The sequence below is a fragment of the Pundamilia nyererei genome, unplaced genomic scaffold, assembly GCF_000239375.1.
Source record: "Pundamilia nyererei isolate P.nyererei 1_Seehausen unplaced genomic scaffold, PunNye1.0 scaffold00289, whole genome shotgun sequence".
Lineage (NCBI taxonomy): Eukaryota > Metazoa > Chordata > Actinopteri > Cichliformes > Cichlidae > Pundamilia > Pundamilia nyererei.
Genome location: NW_005187690.1, coordinates 391,984 through 411,728, shown reverse-complemented (window position 1 = coordinate 411,728; position 19,745 = coordinate 391,984). Strand labels below are relative to the sequence as shown.

The 19,745-nt window shown below is 39.2% G+C and overlaps 1 protein-coding gene across 1 annotated transcript in view; it reads left to right on the top strand.

Moving 5' to 3' along the window:
• Nucleotides 1-19,745, top strand: part of LOC102196329 (neural-cadherin) — a 134,000-nt gene that overhangs the window by 75,311 nt on the left and 38,944 nt on the right. Inside the window, exons 11-16 of the mRNA XM_005750821.1 lie at nucleotides 1,447-1,619; nucleotides 3,941-4,108; nucleotides 11,623-11,872; nucleotides 12,966-13,093; nucleotides 13,177-13,363; nucleotides 13,517-13,660. Of these exons, the coding sequence (XP_005750878.1) occupies nucleotides 1,447-1,619; nucleotides 3,941-4,108; nucleotides 11,623-11,872; nucleotides 12,966-13,093; nucleotides 13,177-13,363; nucleotides 13,517-13,660 (1,050 nt within the window). The remainder of the gene's footprint in view (nucleotides 1-1,446; nucleotides 1,620-3,940; nucleotides 4,109-11,622; nucleotides 11,873-12,965; nucleotides 13,094-13,176; nucleotides 13,364-13,516; nucleotides 13,661-19,745) is intronic.

Genomic DNA, 19,745 nt, shown 5'->3' with positions numbered 1-19,745 from the left:
CGTCACCATCACGCATCAATCTGCATCCTTGTAATCCTGGAAACCCCTTAGGACTGATGAAATGTTCGCTGGCAGGTCCCAGAGCTCTCTGTTTGTTTACTATCTGTGCAAATGTGTGTTTTGATAAGCATAGTGTCAGAAGTTCTTCTCGTCCGATTAGAGAAACGCACAGAGTGTCTCATTAACTATTTAAGAGGCAGATTGAAATGTTTCTGGGACATGCATTTATTTAGCAGTTGTGAGTGTGTATGTGTTGGGGGGGGGGGGGGGGGGGTCCTTTACAAATTATGGAAATGAGCTGGAAATCTTGAGCTTGTTTAGACTTTTCTTAGTTATCCATACATCATTACCAACATGTATTTCAGTGCAAAGATTTTCTGCTTAAGGAGACAACACAATCACCAACTATCTTTTGGGTTGGTAATGCAAACCCAGACCATATTTATATTAAGTGTTGTCATATTTACAGTTGATATAAACAACTTTATGAAAAGAAGCACAAACTGAAACTTCAATAAATGAATGTAAAACATCACTTCTGCTTGTAAATTCTGGTTGTAGAACTAAACAGGGCTCGGGTTCCCTGGTACCTGTTATAACTCTGGGCTGTTTTAAGTGTAACCAAGCAAGATAGGAGTAGCAACAAGAACCATATGAATATGACATAGTTTTACATTTAATAAAGAAAAAAGCAATTCCACAACTATCAATCACATAAATCGATGTAAAGTACAACAAAGAGAAAAAATCTAAAAAGAATATGAAATCATTTTGTGTATTGAGAATGATGCTAACAGCAAAATATCTTACTATTAATGTTAATTGGCATAATATAAACAAAAGAAATTCACCATGGTGATGTAAGATTCTTTGTTTGTCAAAGTGAACCCTGAAAGGAAAATCCTGTGTTTGCTCCTCCTGCTGGTTTTGGTTGTTTTTCTGTGACACACATTAGACTCAGCAGGATCTGACGTGATTATTCAGTTGAAATGTATCCAGTGAGACCCGTGACTGTGAAAAGGACATTATTATTGACATAATGCTTGAAATGCAGTCTTACAGAGGCAAATGCACCTCGTCGCTGCTCGTTGTTTTTGTTGTCTGATCAGCGCTGACACACATCACAGTCAGCAGGATTGGAGGTTATGTTCGTAAATTTAAAAATGCATCTGTTGACTTTGCAGAGTGAGACCCAGAAATGACAAAATGAGGTGACAGACTGCTGATCCGGCACAATGTTGTGTTTCCATTATTATAATACCTGCTTACACAGAACATAATGTTACACTGCTTTCAGTCAACTCTAATGATTTGGGTATTCGTGCTTTAGACATACACAGTGTTTCACCATAGCGGTTCCTGTAATAGTAGTAGGAGTTGCAGTAACTCAAACTGGTGCTAGTAGAACTTCGCTCCCCATATGACAGCTGATGTTTTCCCTGTCAGACTTTCTGAGAGAAGACACTCCAGTTGGAACTAGTTTCCTGCGAGCAGCAGCTCATGACGATGACCAGGGGAGCAACGCGGCAATCACCTATTCACTGTCCAGACAGAAGCCGGCTTACCTGCACATCAACCCCAGCACTGGGTGGATTTATGTCAACCACCCAATCTCTCAGGTCAGAAGCACATCAGCAGCCTCTTCATGCTGCAGCATGATGCAATGTCTGCAAGTGTCCACACTTACAAAATTACTTCTCATTTCAAAAATGTCTCATTTCATTCTCACAAATTGCTAAAACTTCCTGGAAATGAACACCATCCTCAAAAAGAGCAATGTTTTGTGCTTTGACTCCCTGCAACAAATTACAGACAGCGAACTAGATGCAAGATCCAATCTCTACAATAAGGGTTAGAATTATAATAATAACACTATTAGCACTCTCAAAACACACAGTTACAAATTACTTCATAGTCTGAATAGAGGTTTATATATGGTTGAAATAATCTGCTGGAAAAAGTGGGAAAAGTCACTCATGCTCAGCTGCAGATGGGGGGACACCATGATTGTGCATCACTGTGTATCATCCTCTGCAGTGAGTATATGCGAACTAATCTCTGTATATTTTGAATGTAGATATAATCCAGGTGGAATAACACTGATGATAATCTTACCATTCTTTAATGAAAGTAGGCTAACATTAATGTTAGCATAATGAATGATCCTGAATATTTCAGCATGTGGCAGAGTACAGTTTGTAACTGTAACTATGTTTTCTAATAAACAGGTTACGAGCTCTTTTGTTTATTTAGAAAAAGAAACATCCAACTTATTTGGGGAAAAAAGAGAGAGAATGCCACGTATGCAGTGGAAACACAGATGTCCCAGTTTTACACTGGGACTTGAATGCATCTTACAGCTGAAATTTGTCTCAAAGTCCCATGTGGAATGCAACTTGATTTGTGAGTATCTCTGTGAGATGTTACGTGTAGTTTTAGGATACGCACAGAAAGGTTTTTGAAACCTAAAATTATCGGAAGACGAACTTACTAGGTTGTGCGTAAATGAATAGTATTTATTCAGGTCGGGATGTATGCATTTGTAAAGTAGTTTTACGTGTGGTCAGAATGCTTCGTGTTTGTGTGCGGATCGAGGCATGAGCTCCTGAGTCCTTAAAAGTTGCACACCAATTCATTGTACACATTTGTAAATCATGTCCTACACATTTGCAACACGTTTGAGGCGCATTTCACTCCATAGGTGCATATATATGAATTCTAACATATGTGTCAGATAAGTATGATGAAAACCATTTGAGAGCAAGGCACTGATGATGATGAGTTATCACTTTAGGTGACCGTTGTTTTGATTTGGCGCTATATAAATAAAATTGAATTGAACTGATACCATCACAGTTCTGTTATCTGTTAAAAAGAATGGTATGATTAGTGGTATCAGACGTTGGAGATAAGTCTAGCAGGATTCAAATGTAATATTAACCATTATCTAAGTGCATAAGTATCATTAGTAGTTTTCACTAATGCCGGATTTTGGAAATGGACCTATAATTCTCTGAAACAGTGGCTTATAGGGAGGGTATTCAAGCACAGTGGTTATGCACTTTGTTCACCCCAACAGCTTCCAAGCCACCCCAATCCAATTGTAAATGTCACCCTAAATCTATTTAAACCCTGTCCAGCTATGATGACCTTGTGCTATTTCCATGAAAGCACAGACGATGGGCCATGTCACAACACAAAAACATTGTTTTAAAAATGAATAAATGTAATAAGCTGGATGATATGCACATAAAAGCATATCCTCAGCATGTAAACAAGGCAATGCAAAAATTAAACACAACTGGGATATTATGAGGTCACAAGGTCAAAGTTATTTCCAACAGCAACAGCTGCTCTGATGTTTCCACTGCATGAGGAATGAAAGTTGCATCAAACAGACTGTTGTTTTAAATCTTTAATGGTTGTCATCATTATGTGTGTCTGATTTCTCTTCAGTACAATCTTACAATGTCAAACTGAAAATCCATAATGAAGCGAATCCGTCTGTTAAGCTAACGTCGGCGATGAATGATGCCTACTGTTCTTCTTCTTTTGTCACTGTCATCTCCTTTCTGTTCTTCTTCTCTCTGCCTCTCATTTTCTTTTTAGCAGCACTTCAGTCAATAATTTAGCAAAGGAAAATGTATCCCTACCCACTTTCTTGATTCACTTTTTGCAAACAAACTAAAGGATCAATATTTTCTTCTTTCTCTGCTCAACTATTTACAATTTTTACAAGTGTTTGGTCTTTCTGAACTATCAAAGAGCTACTTGATCATTAAAATTTGATTTTGAAGATAACAAGACCAAGTTTTAAAGGCAAATCAATTCTAAATAGCAAACACCCTTATTTGTTTGGTAAAACTTGTTAAAGCAAAAATGTTCTGATCAGAATCATGAGTTCCTTGATCTTAATTACTCCCTGTTCATCTCTTTGCAGACATCCAGAATTAACCAGCAGATTGTGGCCTCAGATGGAGGGAACCGCAGCAGCTCAGTGGAGCTGACTGTTATCATCACAAACGTCCACAATCAGCCACCACAGTGGGAGCAGTCCGAATACTGGGTCACAGTGCCGGAAAACACCGTCCGAGATGCCAAGATAGTGGTGAGTTTATGATGAGAACATTGAGCCCTGAAATGGTAAAATGATAACTAAAAAACATTCAACTTTCACTTTTCAAGAAACCATTTTTTGAGATGGATTGAGCTTCGTGACATGGTGTGCTTCCTTGTTAAAGGGATGCCCATTGTCAGCAAAAATACTTGGGTATGCTTTGGTGTTTAAGTGATGCAATGTGTGCAAAGAAAATTCTCCCCACAACATTACAACACCACCAGCCTGAACCGCTGATACAAGGCAGGATGGACTCATGGACTCAGATGTCACAGCAGAAATCGAGACTCATCAGAAGAGAAGGGTTTTTTTTCCAATCTTATATTGTTCAATGTTGGTGAGTCAGTGCAAATTGTGTCCCTGGTTTGCTGTTTTTAGATGGCAGGAGTGGACCCCAGTGTGGTCTTCTGCTCCTATAGCCTATCCGTTGTATTACGTGTTACTATTGGAGTTATTGTTGACTTCTTACCAAAGCAGTCTGGCCAGTCTCCTCTGACTTCTGTGTGTGGGAAGATCCCAGTGGATCAGCAGTTTCTGAAATAATCAGTAATTTCAGAAATAATCTCAGAAATAATCAGACCATCCAGTCTGGCGTTCAAAGTCACTTAAATCACCTTTCTCCCTCACTCTGATGCTTGGTTTGAGCTTCTACGGGTCATCGTGAGCATATCTGCTGCCAGTTTGCCTGATTAGATATGTCCATTAATGAGCATTTGAACAGCTGTACATAACAAAGTGGCTTGTGAATGTATGACTGAAAAGGTGCCGGTCTGGGAACTGAAGCACATGTTTCTTTTCATCAGTATCAGTAGCCCTAAGAGCTCGGAGGTGACATGGGCGAGAGAAGGGGATGACTCGTAAAAAGGGAGGAATATTTAAACTCAGTCACCCTCCTGCAGCAGTAAAAGAGTTCTATTTCATTTACATCCTGCTTCACGTCTGTGCACAGCACCCCGAGGAGGCTAGAGATACTCTTTCTTCTTCTTCATCCCTCTCTCCTCACTTTCCAGCTCATCCATCCCTCTCTCTCTGTGTCAGCACGTTTAACCGATTATTTTATTTTCTGCCGAGCAAACAACAAACCCGCCCCGAGTCTGTCTCACCTGACTCACTGCAATCTCACACACACACACACACACACACACACACACGCACAAGTGCACACACACTTTGCTTGTATACCTCTGGTGATTTTTTTTCCTCTTTTGATCCCTCCATCCTAATTTGCTTCCTATTCCTAAGCTGATGGTTTAGAAGGTAGAGGGGTTTTTACCCTCCAGCTGCTCGATTTCATGGAGGTTAGTCAGTTTTCAAATAGTTGGAGGGTAAGTGTAATCCTGTGTGTGTTCGTGTGTTGTTGTGCTTCTTTTCGACACCGTGTTTTCGCTGGAAAGACGATGATGGTGATTGGGGTTCCCACCCACAGCTCCATCTGTCAGAGATGATTGAGCAGAGCAAGAAAATTACACCTGCTGTCGGAGCGTCACAATGGACTTCTATCACCTCAGAAAAACAGACGTTTAATTATTGTCTTTAACCTGACAGAGGCTGTATGATGCAGTGAGAAGAAGTGAGGAGGGGGAGCTAAATTAGGGAAAGGAAAGCTTTATGGTACTGAAAGATGGATTAATAAAAAGGCTGTGTGGATTTTAGTCTTTTTATGTTGACAGTAGGAGAACTATAAAATAACACGAGCTTTCTCCTTTAATCAGATCATACCAGTTGCATCTGAAAGAATACACTTTACACGAATGTGTTCCTTGTTGAATGTGTCTTGTTTTGTTCAAATTAACTGTGGGAGTGAGCTTTTTCTCCCTTCATCAATGTTTCATCTCCTTCATTTTTCATTCCTCTAGAAAAGGCTGAATCTTTCCACTACGCTCTCCCTGTCAAAAAGTATTACCTGAAAGCTGAGCCCAGATGCACAACTGTTGGACAAAATACTGGCAAAGGAAAAACAAAAAACTGTGATCAACTGAGAATCATCTGTCTGCATGTTGAAACCATGTATACATAATGTTTTATGAGCAATAAATTCAGTGGACAAATATGTTAAGTTACCCAAACCTGGCTACATATACAAAACAATGGAAGGCTGAAATGTCTCCTCCCTCTCTTCCTCCTCCCTCCTTTGTCTCCCCTGCGGTGTTAATTGCGCTGAGGAGGAACTGTTGTTTTAAATTTAGCAGCCTTAATAAGGTCTGTTAATCACATTGTTAACGAGGCAGAGGGAGGGAGCCGCTGCAGAGGTGGAAGATGCTCTGCGTGCGCGCGTGTATTAAATCTCCATATCAATAAGCTGAAGTCATCTCCTGCTTATGTGTGTGAGAGTCGCATGTTATAATAGGCCTCCTCATCAGCTGATTTCCTCTTGTTTTCTTCCTCATCCTGTTGATGTTTTTAGTGTTCGCTCTTATGCAAACGCTTTCTCTGGCCACAAATGACTTTAAATATTCTCTTAGATTTACCTTAAAATCTATCTTCTAGCTATCCACTGATGCTTAAAAATCATTCGGAAAGTATGAAAAGCAGTTCATTTCAAGCATCTGATAAAAGAGAATATGTCTGATGTATTGCAGTATCACACAAAATGAAGGAATTTCTGACCTGTGTGCATTGCAGCTTTTTGAATAGCGTGCAATAGGGATGGACAGTTGTCTGCCTTTTCATATCACCATATTTTCATTATGAAAGACTGCAGATAAACAATCCAGTCGCCATCGGGCATATGGGCCAGAGAACCTTCTATGTAATCACTCATGTTAAATGTCAGCATGGGCAATTCTACAGTGTGGTATTTTGGTTCATTTTATTAGAAAAATATGCAAACGAGAACAACTACATTTTGAATTCAGCTCCAGAAAACACAGGGAATATGATAACAGAGAGCACAGTGGGGGATGGGGGGTTGGGGGGGGGGGGCGTTGGAAGACACCGTCCATCTCTTTCTTTCGGCTGATTTGTATCAGTTTAATAAGGCTACCCACGTGACGGGCTGATAAATGAGATAATAAGACATGAAACACACGAGGCAGAAACACTAATTATGTTATTTGCCAGATAAATAAGCAAAGGAGCCATTAAAAGTGTAATTACCACATGTAAGCATCAAAAAATGGAGCAGACCCCTACAAACACACACACCAACCCTGATGACCCCACCTTACCCTTTTCAGCTGACTGCTAACTGTTAGCATTTGAAGCTGACAGGGCAATCTGTATTCCAGCTGCTGAATCACTCTCAGCACCAGCCGCACCAGCTGAGAGCGATCTGCTGCGATATCTCCACGGGCATTAATCTGTGTGGGAGAGGAAGGCAGACACTGATCAGCTTAACTTCAGCACGCTGCACTGATGTCTAATGAGATGATTTCTCATTAGTCCTGATTCCATACACTCTGCTGCTTCGGCCTGCTGTGAGGCTGAGCCACGCTCCACTAACATACCCTCGCGCAACTCTTCACCTGAAACCGGATGCCTTCATCTCGGGCTGTTTGTGAGATTTTAGATTAACATCCTGTTTAAAATTTTTAAGAGACTACCAATGGAAAAACCAAACAAGAAAGTCAGTCTCATCTGTCCTTTATAACTGCTGCAGGAAAGCAAAATGGATTAAAAGTCAATTTTATACTCATCAGTTAAAAATCAATATAATAAGGAGAGATCGTTTGGAAGTAAAGATGAAATTAATTGGAGAAACAGCGTGTAACATAAAATTCTTTTCGGTTAATAGATTCTGATGAAAATCCACATCTTAGAGCAGATGATATGAAAAGTAGGAAATAGAGATGGGAACCCCCGGAGTTCGGACAGTTGTAGTGGAACACAGTTAGCAAATGACTTGAAGTGGCTTCGGTTGAGATGTTCTGCAATCTGGATAAGATGGAGATGAAGTGGAGAAAGACTGCATGATAGATGGTCTGAAAGGTAGTAGAGAAGTAGCACAGTGGCAATAATATTTGCAGAACAGGGATGCATGCAAATATACAAGCAGGCAAGAATTAAATGTTAGAATTAAGTGTTTTTCTCTGTGTGTGAGAGTGTGTAGTCATCCCAGCATACTAAGTAGTTGGTAAATGCATTAGATTGAGACTTTTGGAGCTGCTGTGGTCACTGGGTCTGAGGGCTGAAAGGGTTTCAGTGTTTGAAGTGGCAGACAGCATTTCTCACTCAGGGGAAACATGTTACCTCTTGTGGAAGTGACGACAAGGGCGACGGTTGTTCAGAGGTGATTTTTGTCCTTACACTGGAGCTGAGATAGGTTCTCCCCTGCTTTCAGTCTTTGCTCGAAGCCACCGTGTCCTGAACTAAAGGGGTTAAATGATTCTGTACTGACTGTACTTTATATTTATAGTGGCCATTTTACGGAACCATTTATAGATGTGGCGGTCAGGCTGACAGATGCACCGTTACACTGAATTAAGAAAAGATTTATTCGTAAGTGGTCGTCAGCAACCTTTTCTCTCCCACTCATCTGCCTGCAGGATCTTAGCAGGCATAGACAGCCCTTGCTTTCTCCTTGATTTTTCAGTCATGTCGTTGTAGGAAGATTTAAAAAAAATCATGCATGCTCCCTCCAGTAAAAGCATATTTCATCATCATTAATTATTAATACCAGAAAAACTGCTAATTAAACAGGTCATATTGCATTTTTTCTGTCCAACATTTCAAAACTCCTGCTTTAATGATACAAGAATGCTTCCATATTAACTGCTGTTACTCGTACAATGACCCTCTTCGCAGCTTGCTACCGAGACCACCTGACATATTTTATTTGCAGCTGAGTGGACACAGGAATCTTAGCTGAAGTTACAATCTAAATAAATGAGCCCCTTTACACTTTAGTGAACAAAAACTGTGGTGGTAAAAATCAGAATGAGTCAATTAACTGGAAATTCATGCGCGTGTGTGTGTGTCTAACAATCCAGGTCATAGCTTACTGTAAAATGAGGTGGCATCACTCAGCCATGGAAAATACAGCCCCTCCTTGGCAAGGTGGGGAGTGTGCGGTCAGGAAGGACAATAGCACACACCGTATTTCCATCACTTCAAAGGACATTATACTGACTTTTTGTGCATTTCCTTCCAACTTAACCTAACTATGACCTTAACCTAAACCTGAACTCATTCTGAACATAAGCAAGAGGTTTATAGTAATAAGGTTTAATGATTTAATTTCTGTGCCCGAAAGGAGCAATATCTCCACAATGTGACTGTGTAAACAGATTTATGACTCCATTTCCCTGAGGACATAAATACACACACATACACACTTTCTCACTCTAAGGTCAGTTTAGTCTACTGCCAGGAGCATAACACAAGTCTTAAAAGCTCTGCTGCTGGTAGAAGAACAGCTTAGGACAACACACTCTGATCCAGACACATATTTTATTTAAAAAAAAACACAAAAAGGACAAACATCAACAAAGCAGAAACCGAATCCTTTTTGGGTATTTTGGAAAGTTTTCCCCATGAGAGCTTTATTTCCATAGAAGGACTGAGTTGCACCTCTGGCCGTTAAAACGTCGCATTCTTTGAAATGTAGTTGTGTATTTTAGGGTGTCATTTTTCTGGTGAGTGTTATAGTTTAAAGATCTGGAAGCCGTTGGAGCTGTTATAAAGATGTACGACCTCGTTGTCGACACGAGCAGCTGTGTGATAACATGATGTCATCATGAACCAGTACAGACTCTTCTTTGGCTTCTGCCTTTGACGGATTATAACGCAATGTGGGAGTAACTGCTTCAGAAATGGAGATAAGTCTGTCTCTATAAACTTGAAGCCCAAAAGGAGTAAACAGAGGTTTGAGAAGATGAGTTTCCAGTGTCTGTATATGGGATATCTTTTATTCTGTCGGCACTGCATGTAATCTGTCTGAGTGATGATCTCTGTTCCTATTCTAGTCAGAAACGACCAACTCTGCTTGCTTTTGAAAAAGATGCACTTGTAAAAAGAACTCCAAATACCAGGCTACATACAACAACACTGAATTTCACAAAAACAGTGTTGCCAGTTAATATTAAAGGTTGTTTAAAAATACACACATTTTTAAAACTTTTAAAACTCTTCAAACTGGATTTTAAGACCCAAAGGCATGACATCAGATCTGAGCAAACCTACATTCGTCTTCTGCAATCTCTTATCTTGCAGCATTTCTTTTATATATCTTTTATAGATCTTGCATTTATATATTTTCTCCCATATGCTGCCTTCTAGTACTTGTATCAGAAGCTGCATTCTTCGCAATTCTAACTTGAACACTGATTTGTGAACACAAACTGAGGTTTGTGTACTCAAATCATGACAGCTTGGTTCTAAACTTCTCCATAAAGCTCAGACATAAAGGTCTAATAACTTCCACAGTATTCTGTCCTCTATATACTTCTGTATGTTCAGGCATATCATACATACCCCAAGTCTCAGGGATGTCGCTCATCCAAGCTCGAAATGCAGACTTTGACACTCTTTAAAGAGGACCTTTGTCTCTCACTCTCCATTCTGCTGTAAGCACTTACACCTTGGCACTTAAGCCAAAGGACACCTTGTGCATATTTCTGAATGGCCAGTTCAGTCTAACAGAAAAGCATGAATTGACACCCTGGGGTGAGAGTAAGTTGGAACTTTCCACCCAAAGATGTTTTTTTATATTAGTAACAATAGGCAAAGGAATTTTAAATGAGATTTTCCAGCTACCTGAGAAGCAAGTTATTTGTTTTGGTGGTGCTCATTTAAAATAAATAATAACATAAATATATTTACTAGCAATTAATAAATGATACACAATTCAACACGGAAGCTGGGATTAGCCACATAATTCCCTCTCTGATAATCAAAGCAAGCTGGATACTTTGCTTTAGCATTGATGAGAACTCTATAACTCATTAATGTATCTGGAATATTTGAGCAGCAGTCACTTTTGAAATCCATCACATGATCCTCAAAGGATGTCCCCAAGACTCCTGCAGTCTCCGACTTTGTACTTTAACACTGAAACACCCTTGACAGTGATCATTACTGAGGATCAACGCAGGTAAATAAAAATAAGATACCAAGATATTTAATGTGGAAAAGATGGAAAACATAGAAAAGCAAGTTACTAGTTTGACAAGTTTGATGCTATCAACTATTTTTCAAGGGTCTTTCTCATGTGAGAAATATGTTTGTACCATGAGAGAATTTCAAATCTGAATTTCAGTCTCTCCCTCACTACAAAGGTAAGTTCTGTATAATCCACCATGTCTGTGAAGTCTCAATGGCCAGCTCACGCTTGCTGTCCCTTGGTGTGCATGACATCAATATATTTCACAGTGTCATTTCCTGTCAAGTTTTTCTTCTGCTTTTCAAATCACTCTGCCCCTTTTTCAGTGGAAAAGCGACACACACAAAGTGATGAGGAAAAGCCGTGACATTAGGAAGCTCAGGCGCACACATTCATAATGTGCGAGCAGACTCTGGTTCTTTTGGATACAAAAACATATCTTTTGTTCTTTTCCCTCTGTCAACAGACCATCAAGGCAACATCTCCCCTCGGCGACCCCAGGGTGACCTACAACCTGGAGGAGGGTCAGGTACCGGAGACCAACATGCCAGTGCGGTTCTACATGAAACCAAACCGGGCCGACGGCTCGGCGTCCATCCTGGTAGCCGAGAACCTCGACTATGAGACGACGCGCTTCTTCACGCTCAGAGTGCGCGTGCAGAATGTCGCTGCTGTGCCGCTCGCCTCCTTTACCACGGTCTATGTTAATGTGACAGGTGAGTTTGTATGGTTAAGGGTCAAACATTTTCAACTCCTTTAGCCAGACTGGTAGTCAAAAACGTGGATTCAGTCCCATAGGTTTGTACAGGTAACCAATCAACTTACAGCTCTTTCATTTAAATAGTACAAGGCCCCTGTTGGCTATATGCACTCAGTGTGAGTGAGTCTCAAAGATGAGATATTGACTTATTTGCATATTGATAGATATGTTCACAATTCTAAATATGCTATATTGATGAACAAAGTAAAGTATTTAGTGGTTTAAAAGTTGCCATTACAAGGACTTTAAAATGAGTAGCAGAGCTCTGACCATCGAATGTAAAGAAGCCGTTGGTGAGCAACAGAAACTCGGGTGTAATGAGAGACAAGCTGGAGGAAATGATGAGAAGAGAAAGATTAATGAAGTGCGGTTCATATCCAGGGTCGTTTCTGGCAGAAAAAGAAGAAAACAGAAGCGACCGGTGGTGTCAGCTCCATGCCGTCTCCCTTTAACAGTGACTCACTTCCCAAACAGCATCTGTAGGCGGGTGGAGAGAAGGAAAGAGGAGAAAACACTTCCTGACTTTGATTGGCTTTGAACAAACCCACATCGGACGCTGTAATTGGCTTAGCGGAGCTTGAAAGTGAGCTGACAAGCTGCTTTGTGGACTCTTCAGGGTGTTTGGAGGATAATTCCTCACTAATAACTCAGTTTTCATTAGTGAGGGTAGACACAGTCCAGCTTCACTTTCTGATGGACTTTTTTTTTAAATTTTGCCTTTTTGTCTCTTTCTGCTTTATTTCACTGTAATTCATCTTTACTTTTTAATCTCCTTTACTGCTGTTCTAAAAATCCAATCTTATTTCTGTCTCTTTGCCTTCTGTCTTGCTTGTTCTTTCTTTCTGTCTTTGTTTATTTCCTGCTCACTTTTCCATTCCTTCTAGCATTTTCTTTCTCTGTCTGTTTTTAATCCACTTTAATCAGCTTTCATGGACATGACAGGCTGTATGTGTTCTTTTGCCAGATCCTTCAACAACAAAAAAATATGAATGTGGGAAAATAAAGGATATTTTTTTCTACTGTTTCTTTTTGTTTTTTTCCCCTCTCAGACGTGAACGACAACGTTCCTTTCTTTCTGTCGTCCACCTATGAGGCCACGGTTCCCGAAGGAGCGCAGATGGGCACGTCTGTGGCTCAGGTGTCAGCCACTGATCTGGACTCTGGTCTGCACGGGATGGTGAGAAACGTCTGCACTGATTGTTAATGATATTCTACTTCCTGTTCTTTTTCTGCTTCACTGCATCTCTCTGTGTTCTTCAGATCCACTATGTGATCCTGAAGGATGAAAGTGGGGACTCTCAGTTCTTCAGCATTGACTCCCACAGTGGGATCATCTTCACTCGAGCCTCTTTTGACCGTGAGCAGAAAGCTTCATATCTGATAGAGGTGCAGTCACAGGACGGCTCGGAGTCGGCCCGACAAGGCCAGCAGGGCCAGCCTAACACAGGTAACGCACAATCAGAGAGAAGGCCTGCAGTCCAATTAATATAAAAGAGATCATTTGCAGACCTTATAAAATGAAAGTCTAGAGAATCTTGCATGTGTTTGGATACGTTGAAATTATATTCCTGAGCAAAGCCTCCGTCCCACTTTGACTCAGACACAGCCTATGTCAGGATCTTCGTCACCGATGTGAACGACAACGCCCCGGCATTTGCCCAACCGGTGTATGAGGTGAGCGTAGAGGAAGACAAGGAGGTCGGCTTCGTCCTCATCACCGTCACGGCCAACGACGAGGATGAAGGTGAGTTAGAATCTGGCAGTTTTTCTGTCTCTCTGGGATGCACCTGTTGTTGCTGTCAGTGGTGGCAGTGAAGTCAGTTCTTTGTGATTTCATGTGAACTTCAGTCAAACTGATCAAAGTCTCCGACTGAGTGTGCAGTTAGTCATAAAAACAAGTGTTGAGCAAGAAATTAGGTGCGTGAACTGAATGCTCTGTTGCCTGCCTCTCTGTCTCTCCCCTCTCCCATTGAGCGCTGTTTCCTTTCCATACTTTTTTATAATCTTTCTCCTCTTTTTGCCTCTTTGCTTCTGTTTGGATGATTTGCATCCCCTCTTCTCCCCTTTCTGCTTTTCTTGTCTCAATCCACTCTAATTTTCTGCTCTCTTCTTTTTTGAATTCGTCTCTTCTCTTGATTTTTCTTAAGATAAACTTTGCTCTGTATAAGGTGGCATTTGTTTTCTTCCACTGCAATAGCTGGTGGTCATGTCTTATTGTAAAATCTTACATTAGAAAGTCTGGATCAGTTTAACAAAAGCACACCTACGTTTTACAGCTTAAAAACCACTTAATTTTTATTGCTGTTTATTGACACTGTGGGCAATAAATTTGAAGAGGTTTTGTTTGTTTGTTTTTATGTGTGTCTAAATTCAAAATCAGGCTGCCCAGGTTTAAACTAATATGTTACTTGCTTTAGTGAAATTATCCAGTTTGTTGTTGTGAGACCTCACATGAAAGCTTGATCAGTGTTAAAGTGTTACCACACAGGATTTATATGGTGGATGATATTATCCATTATCTATTCAGACCTGCAAATCACTCAGTCCGCTCTTGTTGTTGATGTAATACAAAGTGGGACACGCTTAACCAGTGTGGTTCACATACACAAAGTGAATGAAAATGAATGCTCTGTTGAACTGAGAGTAAACAGTTGTGCAGACAATCAGGCTTTAGATGTGAGGCAGAATACGGATACTCAGCATTACAGTAAATGATCTTTGATGGCACTCTTAATGTTTGCAGTTTCTGTTGTTTCTGGTCATTAGTTGAAGTTCACAGAGTGTATATTAAAGATGGATGTAGCAAAATTACACCTGTATTATTTTTGATCGCCATTAATGGCTGGCTCCTCTGTTTGCAGGCTTGGTTGTACTGAAAGACCCAGAAAAATGTTGAAAGTACAATTTGTAGTAAACTTTCATGTAAATGCTTCTTTAAAAAATATCTAAATAAAATCACGAGAACCAGTGTGGCACCCATCTGTTTATAACTGTTAACTAATCATTTATAGTTACTTGTGTAACTTTGTTTACTTTTTTTAATGCACCAAATAGAGGTAGCAGTCTTAGTTTTATTCTGTTTTCCATTGTGTATTAATTATAAAACCGTTTAAATGTCTTCAGACTTCACAATAAAACTGAATACAAAGCCCAAGTCTATACCACATGAAAACATGTACTTTTAAGCTCTACACTTCCCATAGGTGTCCAGATGACTAACGTGAACAGAAATGTTTTTTATTGAGCTGAATTCAAATTCAACTTTATTCAAAGAGCTCTTTCAAGGCCCTTGTACTGTAAGGTAAAAAACATATTGCATTAAAGGATGAACCCCCAACAATGAGATGATATCCTATGAGTGAGCATTTAGTGACAGTGTGAAGGAAGAACTCAGTTCATATATTCTGGATTTAACAGGGAAGTAGATAAAAAGAAAAGCTAGTTAAAACAGACTAATATGGGATAAATATCTCTCTTTCTATTTCCTGTTAGTACTCTCACTGCAGTGTTTTGGATCAGCTGAGGGTTTTTCGTGAAACTTTTAGACGATCCGGATAATGAGGAATTACAGTTGAGTATTTCAGCCTCAACATAATAAATCCATGAACTAGTTTGTCAGCATTACTTTCAGACAGGATTTTTTGTTTAGTTTTGACAATGCTACGAAGATGAAAGAAGGCACTCCTGTATATTTGTTTTATGTGCACATTGAAGAACATATCCTCCTCATACAGCATGTTCTCAGCTCCTCCTGTAAATTACATCGTAAATTATATATCGTCCCTATAGTTTTACTGATTTGTGTCATCTGGCTTCACAAATAAATACAACTGGTTGTTATCTGCATGGCATTGGAAATGTATGCATTGTTTTCTAAAGATATTACCTGAGAGACCCATGTGTAAATTAAAAGGTATTGGTCCGAACTCAGGACCCTGTGGAACTCCATGACTAACTTTTATGCATGACAAAGAATCCTCATTTATAAAAACGAATTGACTTGATTATGTTTCAAATCAGTGCATTTTCTTTAATCTAAGTGGCATGCATGGTAGGTTTTGGTTAACAGTAATTAGTCTCACACTGATAAGAATTTAGCTTTGTTAAACTGATAATGTTAGATAAGTAAACATTGCTTCTCAAGCTGCGCCTCCCACATTTTGGAAGCACCAGAATGTTAAATTACCTTAACCTACGTGACAGTATTTTAAATTATAGCATTTTTGGTTTAACCTACTTACCTAACATCAGAGTGCCTCCATTCATATTTGATATACAGGTTATGTGGAAAGTATTCTTGCTTTTTTTGTTGTTGTTTGCTTTGTTTTCTTTTTTTGGAGGGTAATTGGGTAGTTGTGTCTGTGCTAACAGAAGTACATTTAAGTAGTTTTAAAAACTGATTTTAAAATTTTCATGCTCTTCAGTTTTCTTAATTTATTAGTCCCCATTCTCCTCACTGTTGTCACTCGTCTCCACTCTCCTTATTTTCTCTCCTCTGTTTTATCTCCTTCTCTCTTCTTCTCTTGCTGTCACAGCTCGTTAGCGAATGCCGCTGCTCCCTTGAGGTCGGCGGTTTTGATGTTTGTCTCTTTGTTTGTGTTTGTCCCTCATTCCTCTTCCTCCTCCGCTCTAAACCAATAAGCACCAGGAGGCAAAAAAAAAGGAAAAATATCAGAAAACAACAAAAAACAAGGCTCTCTCTCTTCTACTCTCTCTCTTAATGACAGCTGTTGGCGTCAGATCAACGCCTTTGAGGTTTTCTATACTCAGAGCATGAGTGAAGGAAAGAAGAGTGATGTCTTATTATTTATTTTTCTTTTTGTAATCTTTAACCTTTTTTTTTTCTTGTTGACTGCAATATACTTTTATACGGTGTGACACAGTCTACCTCCTATTCATCTTCTATATTCACCCTGATTCCCTGAGGAGTTCCCCAAACTTCCAGTCACTCGTCTTCCACTGTCTCCTTTCTTAATACTTTTCCCACAGTTTGAGCAGACTTCCGAATTGAGCCATTTACTGAATTTCTTAAAAATAGAAATAAGGAACACCTCGGCACTCAACCAAACTTGCTATAGGCTTCGCTAACAAGCTATAGCGCTTAAAAGAATATCTGGATGAATTTCAGTCCAAGTCGTTCCTGCACTTTTGCATGTTGGCTGGTAGCAGCAGAGTACATGTGTAATTGAGAGTTTATAAATACCATGTTGCATGACTCATAAAGCCAGAATGACAGCAGAAATACCATCAGTCATGTCATATTTGCAGAATGCACATCCCTTTTTTAAAGTTGTGATTCTCTTTTTTTTTTTTTTTTGTCTGTTATTTCTATGACCACTAATTGCTATCCCCAGAAAATATTGAGATCTTTAGCAAAAACACTCAGTGGTCTGACAGGTAGGCAGGATAGTCAGACTTATCTAGAAGAGAATACAACATAATAATCTATCAGCTCTTTTCTAACTACAGTTGTAATTGAAGTTATTGAAAACAGAAATCATACATTCAAATAAGCCATTAAAGCAGTCTGTTAGCAAAGGTACTTACATTTAACTTAGAACTGTCATTTTTTTGTTGATCATATAGTCTTCTGAGTCAAAATTAAATTTCCCCTTTCATGTGGAACATTTGACTGACACATGCCAACTGTTCATAATGTAAATGAAGTCATATAAGGATGTTATTATCTATAAAGTTACGAGGTTACATCCCGCAAAACATGAGGAGGAATAAAAGTAACATTTTAAATGCAAACAGAAATCCCCACAAGCTGAAAAAGTTACACTGTGATGGGACGTTAGAGACTATTCTATAACTATTTCTTACTGCAAAGTTAAAAAAATATTTATACTAAAATATTTGGTATGAAAAAAGGAAGGTTAGCCCTGTAGTACACTGGTAACCTGTCCAGGAAGTACCCCACCCCTCACTCTAGGCCCACTTGACCCTAATTTTGATTAATATAAGAAAACAAATAAATTGAAAACAGAAGTTTCACTTTATTTTCTGGCCCTTGACTTGTTGATTAATTTATGGTTCATTTTCATTTGAGCACCTTCATAAACCCTATAAATTCTTTTTCTCTGGGAGCGCTCCATATTTTGAGGCTTGTGTCTGAAAATCTGCTTTGCTTTCTAATTTTTATTGAAAGTAGTTCAGTCAGTCAGTTAAAATAGCTGTTTTGTTTATTTTTCTTTTTTTTTATTGTTTTGTCTTTTTTATGTGGCCTTATTCCTGGAAATGTCTAGATTTAGTATTTTTCCCCCCTCAGACTGATCCCGTGAGGTTCTGAAAGACGCTGAACACTGGATTAAGAGATGCTAAGATTGCAAAAAGCTGTACAAATCTTTAACCTTTTTTTCTTGCTGACGCTTTATCCCCACTTTTTTTGTCTCGCCAGAGACTCCCCGTAGTAATCAACAAACACTCCTCGGCCCTATACCACTTGGGGGTCCAAAGGCTCAGATAAAGAAAACCAGCCGTGTTGGCTTAAACATCCCTTAAACCTTCCTAACAGGCACGTTGGTAAGGGTGAGATTAACTAAACCCCCAGATCTGATCCATGCTGAATCAGCTCTTTGAGTGTAAAAGAGGGAGATCAGGGTGAAATGTTTGTAAATATTTATCATATGTCCATAATAACTGCATCTTTCTATCTCTAATAACTCGGTTGTTAAGTTCTAGTCATATTTGGTGGTTAGATATAACTAAACCTTAATTAGATTGTTTTCAGTGTTTGCTCTGTTGTTGCTCTTTTGTGATTTGCTTTTTATAGATTATAGCTCAGTATCTTAAAAAGTAACAATTGCAGTTCAGTGGCTGCACTGAATTGCGATGTTTGCATTTCTGTAATTACAGTTATTAGAAGACATGCGGGCGTTTTATTCACTGTTTCCTGAAACAAGAGAAATACCTTGTGTCACTTACTTTCTCTTACTGCTTTGTCTCTATTGTGAGAGTAGCAGAATCCAACACTTTGGTAGACAAACATTAGCACTGCCATCTGCCCTCCTAATGTTATCTTTAAGAGTGCTATGTTGCAATATTTTTAATGTGCTTCTATTTATATTTTGTTGAACATTTTTGTTATTACATTATCACATATGTTCACAGAATAACAATAAAGAACTCAAAGCAATCATTACAGTAAAATATAATTTTTTACTTGCTGCCCAAAGCTTTCTAGTTTCAGGTCTGTTCAAGTTATCAGTCAGTCGCCTTTTGAAAAATGACAGTTGGCAAAGCGACAAATCTGTCGTTCATTTGTCATCAAACTGTTGATTTATTTTTCCTTGAAAATAATATGCTGGTGAATAGTGAGCACGGACTTCTAGCCCATACTGATTTGCAGTCCTCGCCGTTGTCCATTATGTAATGCATAAAAGTTGTTTTATCTATCTTGTGTTTTATTGCACAAACACTGGCTTGCATGAGCTGATTCACATTCTTCTACTGTGAACATGTCCATGTTTCCAAAATGGCAAATGAGTCATTTTCATTATCATCTTATTGCAAGCTATGCAGATTTTAGGCTCATTTACCTCTGATGCATTTTGGTGTTTTTTCAGTCAGATTCCTTCCCATGTTATATGGAGATCAGATACATTGTTTATATGCATGTGTAGAGCATGTGTGTACATGTTAGGCAGATTAAAAAGTGTGCGTGTGTGTGTAATGGTAACTGAAGGTGAAAAAAATCAAACTCCTGAAAGCTCCAATCTCAAGTTTGATTAGCTGTAAACAGAACTCAAGGTTTTATCCTCTAAAATGCAGCAAAGCAGCCGTCACCTTGGCTTCAGCTGTGTGTGTGTGTGTGTGTGTGTGTGTGT